A 10,407-nucleotide genomic window follows, 5' to 3' on the forward strand; every position below is an offset into this window, starting at 1 on the left:
GCTGGAGAGCAAGTTTCAGGCTGAATAAGTTGACTGAATTCTTAATTTCATCATCATTGGCTTATGTAGTTGGTGCATAAATTTGAATAATGGTGGCATTAACTCATTTTCTTTGTATACCATAGATATTTTCCTATCACAGACAGCACTGATCTTGATATGTTCTTTCTGATGATGAATTCAATGCCATTTCTCTTAAATTAGTCATCGTTGGCATAGTAAACCATGTGGTTGTCAGATTCAAAGTGGCCAATACCAGTCCATTTCAGCTCACTAATGCCTGGTAGTATATCGATGCTTATGCATTCCATTTTATTTTTGACAATTTCCAATTTTCCTAGATTCATTCCTTGTACATTCCATGCTCTGATTATTAATGGACTCTGAAGCTGTTTCTCTTCATTTTGAGTTTTGTCCTGTCTGAAAATGAAGGTCTTGAGGGCTTTACTTCATTCGTATCATCATGGCACATTCTATTTTGAGGAGGCAACTCTTCCCCCATCATAATTTGAGTGCCTTATAACCTGAGGGGCTCATCTTCCAGCACTATATCTGACACTATTCTGGTGCCCTTCGCCATGTTTCAATATTCCATATGCTAGTGCTGGCATTGTTCCATTGCTATTCATAAGGTTTTCAGTGACTAAATATTCGGATGTAGTCTATCTCTCCTTTCTAGTCGGTCTTCATTGGGAAGCTTATTTGAAACATGTCCACCATGGGTGACCCTACTGGTATTTAAAATACTAATGGCTTAGCTTCCAGCTTCCAGAATCACAACAACACACATAACGTATAAGATACCATAGAAGGACATACTGACAAATGAGTGGTGGTATACCTATCTATATCTATATCTATCTATCTATCTATCTATCTATCTATCTATCTATTGTCAAGTGCCGTCAAGTCAGTGCTAACTCTTAATGACCCTGTATAGGTTTTCCAAGGAGTGGTTGGTGAACTTGAACCTCCTGTTGTGCAGTTCAAACTGACCTTGCAGTCTAACACATTAACCCGCAGCACCACACCAAGACTCCTAGGTGTAAATGTTGTTATTGCTAAGTACCGTCGAGTCAATTATGACCCATAGCAACCCTGTATAGGGTTTCCCAGGAGCAGCTGGTGAGCTTGAACCACTGAAATTGCAGTTCAAACGACTTTGCAGTCTGAAGCATTATACCACAGTGCCACACCAGGACTCCTAGGTGTATATAGCTATATCTATATATGTGTATATGCATATATATCCTATATGTTGTTGTTGTTAAGTGACTTAGAGTTGATTCTGAACCATAGCAACCCTGTGTAGGGTTTCCAAGGAGCAGCTGGTAAGCTTGAACCACTGACCTTGCAGTTCAAATGACTTTGTAGTTTGACACATTAGCCCACAGCACCATATATATATAAACATACATATATGCATATAACTTTTTTAAAGATGTAAAAAAAGCTAATACAAGTGAGTTTTCAATAGCTGAGAGATAAATAATTATGCCAATACAACGATATTCTTCAATATCCTTCTATGTAGTAATGAAATAATGAGAGATCTTTAAAAGATCCATTGTTGTCATTGTTACGTGCTGTCAAGTTGGTTCCACTCATAGCAACCCTGTATAAGGTTTCTGTGGAGCAACTGGTGAGTTTGAACCAAGGGACTCATGTTGTTGTTGTTGTTAAGTGCCGTCGAGTCAGTTCCGACCCATAGCGACCCTGTACAGGGTTTCCGAGGGTGTAAATCCTTACGGGAGTAGAAAGCCTCATCTTTCTCCCGCAAGGACTCATAGTAATATAAATATGAATGATATAGTGAGGTAGCCTTAGATGCATTTGTTCCAGTTTTAAAGTAGTTTTAAAGGTGCTATTTTAAATCTCCATAGGAATCCTGTGAAATTTACAGCATGTAGTGATGTTCTAAGTAGCATAATCTACTAAAATATTAGGAAATAGACCACAGCTAGCACATTCTAATGCTAAGGCATGTGTTCTTTCCATTGCTTTGAAAAATGTTCTCCACTGCTAACATTAGAAACAGATGAGGTCTAACCTCCAGAATATGGTCTGGCAATGGAAGTTATTTAAATGTAGATTTTGTCATCGTATAGCATTGCAGCATTTGAAATTACTGAAATAGCTGACAACAATTTTTTGGATTCAAATGTTTGTCTTAATCAGTGAAGAGATCAAATTAAATGTCAATGCACAACATGCTAAATCCCTAACATCCTCACTAATTAAATACGTATTTTTCAGATTCCTTCTCTATTTGTTGTTGTTGTTAAGTGCTGTCTAGTCAGTTCTGGTTCATAGTGGGCCTGTATAGGGTTTCCGAGGAGTGGCTAGTGAGCTTGAACTGATGACCTTGCAGTTCAAACCGACCTTGCAGTCCAGCACATTCACCTGCAGCGCCACACCTAAATAAAAGGCATCAAACTTAGTAAAACTCACCTATTTTAATCCAGTATAATGAAAATGAAAATTTAATGTGCAAAAGAAATTTGGAATAAAATTAATCAAATTAAGGAATTAATATTTAAAAAAAAATTGTTACTCATTCAAAGAATAACAGTGAATGCTAATTAGAAGGAGATTCTGATCAATTCATCACACATTGAATTAGTTTTTGGAGAATAAGCAAAATGAGAAAAGTCTAAGAGATAATAATTTTTTTTTAATCAACTATGGAAGCTACACAAATGAGTTGAAGAATGGAATATTCCTGTTGGAATACTAATGGAAACATTGCTGTTACTAATGTTGAATATCGTCATCAAGTCAGATTCAACTCATAGGTATCCTACATAGAATTTCCAAGGAGCAGCTGCTGGGTTTAAAGCACAGACTTTGTGGTTAGCAAGTCTAGTGCTTACCTTTTAGCACTCCATCAGGATTCCAAAGGAAAATTAAGAATAAACTAAAATATTGACGATAGCTCTCACTGGGAGGATGACTCTTTGGTTCCCCTTCTCTCTACTTTATTTATATGCTATACTTTCTTTGTTTTTAGTGAGATATTCATATTTTCCTTGACTCACATGTTGCTTTCTTTGTAGATATGATATCATGAATCTACAGTACACTGAAGCTAATCGCTATGACTATGTACATGTTGGAACCTGGCATGAAGGGGTGCTGAACATTGATGATTACAAAATCCAGATGAACAAGAGTGGAATGGTACGATCTGTGTGCAGTGAGCCTTGCTTAAAGGGTCAGATTAAGGTAAGCCCGAAATGCATTATTGGATGGATTTTATTGCCTGGGCATAAGTAAAGGAAAACACAGACATGGTTCTTGAATTAGACTGCCCAGAAAGGGTGTGCCAAGCTTCCTGTTTTCCCCTTGGATTAACTAAAACTGAGAAGACAATGGAAATGGAACATACATACCATTTGATTATTTAGACTAGCCTTTATGCACATTGCAGTGATGTGCTGGGATCTTAAACACTATATAGAAAGTAAGGGGGTGAGCAATTAAATTAAGAAATGAACCAAGAAAATATTGAACACAAAACCAACAGTACACTTCAGTCATAATTATTGTCATTATTAAAGAAAGCAACGCTAAATAAACTTATAGCTAAAATAAGAGAAGTTGAAATGAGGTAACACAGTCCTTTGATCTTACTGAAACTAGTCTTTTTTAACAAAGAGATTGTCTCCACTTTCTAATCACTCTTAGGGTGGGACACGTGAGTAACCATGGAAATGCTGCATAGATGACTCTTGAGTAGACATCACAGAGTAAGCTTTGGCTTCACATTCTAGAGAGGATCTCTGTAAAGAAGATAGCCTCTTCTGTATCTTGTACTATTTAAAAGCAAACTGGGTGATGCACTAGGAAATGGAGTGTAGGGGCGGGACTGTGAACTGGCAGGGTATTGATTAGATGACCTAATAAGTCTTTCTCATCTCTAATTTTCTGTGACTCATTTCTTGGCTGTCACGTAAATGTCACGCAGCACAGCTGGAGCTGAAGTGATTGGTGTGACGCTCCTGACCTCTCACTAGGCTGTTGACTGCTAGACCATTCTCAGGAGCTGTGCAGCCACTCAGGCAGGATTTGTTGTTATTAAGTGCTGGCGAGCTGATTCTGATTCATAGTGACCCTGTATATGGTTTCTGAGGAGCAGCTGGTGAGTTTGAACCATGGACTTTGCCGTTCAAGTGACCTTGTAGTCCAGTGCTTATCCTACAGCATCATACTAGTACTTCATACGTTATCGAGAGGGAAATGGATTTCAGTCATACTATAAAAACCAATGAAATTTTTCAACTAATGAAAAATGTCCATGAACTTTTTGAAGCCCCTCATATGTTCGTGTATGTATGTGTATTTACCACAATAAAAGGGGTAAAAAGTTAGGTAGAGGGTATAGAACCTGCAACATGTTTGTCAATTGAGAAATGTAGTCAGGCTAGAATCAAACTCTCACTGATGCCTGCTACTTTAAGAAGTGAAAGAAATGTCTGAGACCGCACTATGTTTTAAAGTCTCCTGCTTTCTCTGCAGAAGTCATATTAAAATACTTGACAGTTGTCAGAATGGAGTCCATCATCGTCTTGCTCTGACAGGGTGCCTGCAGCCTCCTGCATGGCCAGAGGTAATCCTGACGTTGTTGGATTATGGGAAGTTCTAGGGTGAAGAGTCCCAGGTGACTGGGGCAGTGTGAACCAGTCAGGAGACTTGGCAACACCTCTGTTTCCAATCAGTGTGCAAGTATTTCAATATGATAAGAACTGCTCTTGCTGGACTAGAGTGTATGGGATATCTGGCAGCCCTCCTTCTCTCTGTGAACCCACTTTGATTCTTTTCCAGATAAAATTCATTCCTCTGAGGTGTCTGGTGGTATGTAGGAGTGTGTTCTCTGAGTTTCAGAGGTCTCGAACTTCTTGACTGTTGTCAGACCAATGGAATTCTGGGTCCTCCAACTTTTCTAGATAGTAGGAAAAACCTGGACATCTGATGCCTGAAGTCTTACAACCAAGAGGACCCACAAAGTCTAGGATCAGGTTCTTTGCTTTAACTTAGGCCTCCTTCCAGTGTGGCTGGTAACACTGAGTCTAGAGTGTTGACCACCACCATGAGCAGTTTATGGAGCTACAAAGTCTGTTTTCTTAAGAATATAGGAGGAAAGAAACTGCTCTAAAGATTCACTGCTCATCTCCCTCTCCCAGTCCCTCTAGTTATTCTGAGTGCAGACAATTATGACTGGGTGCCCTGCTGGATGCCCCCTTACCTTCTGTACTTCCATTTGCACATTCAAGAAGTAATGCATTTCACCCTCCCCCCCCAAAGTTCAGAGGAAGCAACTACTGTCTACATATGTCGCTATGCCTAGCTATTGAAGCATTTCTGCCATCGTGTCTGCTGTGCCCCGGTGGTGTCACTGAAGGAGGTCCCAGAAATCATTGCTGAGCTATTACAGGGCACTTACTATAAATGCAAGTCTCTTGGGGGCCAATTTTAGAAATGTTGTGTACCTTGCTGGAAGAAAATATGCCTGTTTTTCACAGCACCTGAAGTGGAATTTGAGAGTGGGTGGTGTTTGTTTGTTGCCATAAGCACCCTGGGAAACAAATGAGATCCAAATCCCATTTTCCAAATAGTAGCACTTTCATTCTTACACCACTAATTTCCCACCTACCAGGCCCAGGATGCATAGAGCCAGATTCCAGTAGCCACAAAAAGCTGAGAGAAGCAACTTTTAAGTACATATTCTTGTTGTTGTTGTTGTTGAGTGCTGTTGAGTCTGTTCCGACCCATAACCACCCTGTCTAGGGATTCCAAGGAGTGACTGGTGAACTTGAATGGCCACCCTTGCTGTTCAAACTGACTGCAATCAAGCGCATTAACCCATGGTACCGCACCAGGACTCCAAGTCCATGCAGGACACACAACTTTATTAACTGGGAACCCTATCATTTAAGACCAATCTATTCATTTCTAATATCAATTACTACTTAAAATTATAAAATTGTAATTTGACTATTTTTCTGATATCCATAGAACTTATTTGTGGGAATTTTCTTTGAAGTAATTAAAAGCCCAGTTTTCTTATGCTATTAAATTTTAGAAATATAAATATGTGTTGTTGTTAAGTGCCATCGACTTGGTGCTGATTCATTACAACCCTGTATAGGCTTTCCAAGGAGAAGCTGATGAGTTTGAATTGCCAACCTTGAGGCTAGCAGTTTAGTGTTTATCCCACAGCACCACACCAGGACCTTACGATATGGTATGAGACACAAATTGAATTCAGTCATACCATAAACAAAAGTTAATAAAGGTTAACTTATTATTGTGGTGATTTCAGTCCTACCATAAACATAAGTTAATGGAACCTAACTTATTATTGTGATCTAGTCAGAAAAAAGAGGTAATGGCAGGTAGAGCAATAGAGGAAACTTAAGATGAGAAACTCGTTTAGAGGTGAAGAAGTGCTCATGGGTCTGTGGTTAAAGAAATTTGGCTGCTAACCCAAAGCTCAGTGTTTGGAATCAGCAGCCTCTCCATGGGAGAAAGATGTGGTGGTCTGCTCTTGTAAAGATTTACAGTCTTGGGAACACTACAGAAGAATTCTATCCTGACCTATGGGGTCACCATCTATCAGTTGGCAGAAGTGAGCTTGGTTTGGAGAGATTTACAGAGATGAAAGGGAACTGAGGCTGTCTCAGTTAGAGTTCTCTGAAGACACAGAACCAGCAAGATATGTAGATATATATGACAAAGATAGTTTGTTTTTTAAGGAATTTGTTATTGTTAAGTGCCGTGGAGTTGGTTCTGACTCATAATGACCCTGTATAGGGTTTCCAAGACTTTAATTCTTAGCAGGAGCAGAAAGCTTCATTCTCCCATGAAGTGGCTGGTGGGCTGGAATTGTGGTCCTTGTGATTCACAGTCCAGTGCTTATTATAGAGAGTCACCGCACTCTTAAGGGACTTGTTGTTGTTGTTAAGTGCCATTGAGTTGGTTCCGACCCATAGCGACCCTGTACAGGGTTTCTGAGGGTGTAAATCCTTATGGGAGTAGAAAGCCTCATCTTTCTCCCGCTGAGCGGCTGGAGTTTCGAACTGCTGACCTTAAGGTTTGCAGCCCGATTCGTAACCACTACGCTACCAGAGCTCCTTAAGGGACTAGATAATGTAATTATGGTGCTGGCAAGTCCAAAATCTGTAGGTCAGGCTACAGGTGGGAGATTTTTGTAGTCTTCTGTATAAAATTCGGTAGGTCAGGTGATGGCAAGAGTAGAAAAGCTGTATAAATATGTCTATTTATAGTTAGAAGGCAGAATACACCTTAGGGAAAACTCTGGTTTTGCTCTTAAGGCCTTCGGCTGATTATATGAGGTCCACCTACATCATAGAGGATAATTTGCTTTATCTAAGGCCAACTGATTTAATTACATATAACTACTTGTACTTCATAACAATCCATAAACTAGTATTTGATCAAACTGGGCACTATAACCTAACCCAGTTGACACATAAATTAACCATCAAAGGGTATACAGGGGCCCAAAAATGAATAACAACAGGACTACAGTTCTGTTCCACTCTCCACCATACCCCCAAATTAGAAGGAAACAGGAAGGAGTCCAGAGCCAGAGTTGCTCAGTGACAACGGTCCCCTTGGAGAGAAAGGGACCATCTGGGCCATGAAGAGAAGAGCTCTCCAGATGTCAAGACAAGTGCATCAGCAGGAATCTATACCTGCCTCAGGACTGGAGGGGTGCTAGGAAGTCATGCTACTACCAGAGATGCCACCTGAAGTAGAGAGAGGGATGTCCTGATTTTTCCCTTCGCCTTCTCGTAAGTCTCCCATTACACCTTTCCATTGGTCAAACCTACCCAAAGGCCAGTTGGCAAGCCCGTCTAGAAAATGTAGTTCACAGTTATCTTAGCTCAGGTCCCATTGAACCTTAAAACCAAGCAAGACTTAAGTGCTAATGCATTATTGGAGCGTCCAATCTCAGAGAAGCGAGAGTGAAGGGGGAAGGGAATTAAGACAGGAAGGAGGGGGACATAAAATACAGAGTGATATACTTTTGAGCAGATCATAGCATAACAGAGCAGTACTCTTCGTTCATCCTCGTGGAGACCTCTGAACAGGCTATTCAGAAAAATCAAACCTCAGAGTGCTTATTGTAGGGAGGAGGGGAGAGGAAAGTATGTGTTTATGCCATTTGATTTTCTGTCCATAGGTCCTCAACTCCCATACAATAGTTGTGTTTTGTCAGCTGGACCATTTAAAAAGCTAAGAGGAATGCCAGTGTCCACATTCTGTTAAGTAGCCCTTCAGATTCTGGAAGCAGTGGGAGGAGTGGAACCTCCATCAGACCCCTGAGTCTGGTTAGACTGCTGCTGTGCTAGGTCCCATGGAGGCCAGGCTAGATCCTAGTGTCGGCTTTAAGAGAGGGAAGAATAGCTGGAGCTGTCCATAGATGAGCAAAGGTAATGGAGATTGTGATGTCCAGGACATCAATCCAGAACTCTACAAGAAAAAATAGGCAAGTACCCAAGAGACAGGTGAGGTCAAGAGAAGCTGAGGCACCACACAAATGGAGACAATAGATCTGCAAGCAAAGAGGCACAAAGTTGACACATGTATTATTCTCCCACACAGAATCCACTGTAATCTTCCTTGTGCCATGAAGGATGGGGAAGAGGTGAGAAGTGGTGGAAAGGCAAAGGAAGGGGAAAATGAGAGGAAGCAGAAAGGAGAGAATAGAGATCGGTGTTTAAAATTTGTCAAGCATATCATTGTGCATATGTATCATTTCAATTACTGCCTAAAACAATCCTTTAAAAGTAGATTTTATTGTCCTCATTTTGTACAGAGGAGATGGGGGCCTACAGGCATTGAGTCACTTGGCCAATAGCTCTCACAGCTTTCACAAGTGCCAAAGCTGGGCTTGGAGCATACCTAAAGCTCTTATCACTCCTTTGCCAGATGGTGTTCACCTATCTTTCATGATATCAGCCATCATATTTCCCACAAAGGCCAATTTCAATGTTCAACTTTATATTCGCCGTAATTCACAATTATAAATTGAGATCTGAGGAAACAGAATGTAGGATTCAGGAAAGAGTATTTGTGACAGAGGTAGGGAAAGTTTGATGGAGACAGAAAAACGGGCAGAGAAGCTGAGAAAAAGGACCCAGCCTATGACTTTCACTGGCCTCCTAGTCTGTCTCTTTCTCTCTCTGCTTCCTGCCTTCTTTCTTCTCTTATTTTCTTCTCCCCGAAGTTCTTCTTTTGATTCTTTTCTTCAAGATGGTGATTTTGGGTTGGGAGGCTTAACAGGGAGAGTGAAGATGATTACTGCTTCCTCCTATACTCACCCAGACAATAAGGAGAGAATTTTGGAGAAGTTAGGTAAACTTGGCACGTGACATAAATGCTTCCTCATTTGCCCGCAGTAAAATATATCTTATACATGTATAAAAAGGTTCCTGGATGGCACCAGCAGTTTTTGATTGGCTTCTAAAAGTGGGTGGTTGTACCTCACCTAGTGGCATTGTAAAACACCTGAAGTCTGCTTCTGTCAAGATTATAGCCAAGGATTCCCTATGGACCAGTTCTCCTCTGTAACACATGGGGTCACCATGAATTGGAATCAGCTCAACAAGAGAGGCTTTGATTTAGTTTAAGTATATATATAGAGAGAAGGAACTGTGGTAGCATAGTGGTTATGAATCGGACTGCGAACCACAAGGTCAGAAGTTCGAAACTACCAGCTGATCCATGGGAGAAAGATGAGGCTTTCTGCTCCCGTAAAGATTTACAGCCTCGAAAATCCTGTACAGGGTCGCTATGAGTCAGAACTGACTCCACGGCACATAACAACAACAACAACATAGAAAAGCCCACGCTATACATATTTAACAAACTACAAAGTTTAAAATTCAGTTAACTATTTTTGACTCTTTAGATTGTTGTTGTTTGTTGTGAAGTTCCATCAAGTCATTTGAGATCCATAACTACCCTGTATTGGGTTTTCGAGGAGCAGCTGGTAAGCTTGAACCTCTGACCTTTCAATTCAAAGATTCAAATTGACTTTGTAGTCCAGCACATTAACCCACAGCGTCACACCAGAACTAATTAGATAGCACTGATTTAATCCTATTTGTTGACATTTGTTGTTGGGCAGATGAAGGTTGAATTTCAAAGGCATTACAACTGTGGACCTATTTTAAACTTGTTGCTGTTGTCACTACTGTTGAGTCAATTCCAACTCATAGCAACCCTGTAAAGGGTTGACTGGTGGGTTTGTACCAACAGTCTTGTGGTTAGCAGTCCAGTGCTTATCCAACAGCATCACACCAGGACTATTAGTCTCTTCCGAATTGCTAGTCACTGAAAACTCTATGCATAGCAGAGAAACATTGTCAGATATCG

At 40.5% G+C, this 10,407-nt stretch overlaps 1 protein-coding gene across 2 annotated transcripts in view; it reads left to right on the forward strand.

Moving 5' to 3' along the window:
* GRM1 (glutamate receptor, metabotropic 1) overlaps positions 1-10,407 on the forward strand; it is a 680,560-nt gene that overhangs the window by 557,226 nt on the left and 112,927 nt on the right. For both annotated transcript variants that reach the window (XM_006872052.1, XM_006872051.1), the window contains one exon: positions 3,057-3,225. In XM_006872052.1, coding sequence (XP_006872114.1) covers positions 3,057-3,225 — 169 coding nt within the window. The remainder of the gene's footprint in view (positions 1-3,056; positions 3,226-10,407) is intronic.

The sequence above is a fragment of the Chrysochloris asiatica genome, unplaced genomic scaffold (genome assembly GCF_000296735.1).
Source record: "Chrysochloris asiatica unplaced genomic scaffold, ChrAsi1.0 scaffold00182, whole genome shotgun sequence".
NCBI lineage: Eukaryota > Metazoa > Chordata > Mammalia > Afrosoricida > Chrysochloridae > Chrysochloris > Chrysochloris asiatica.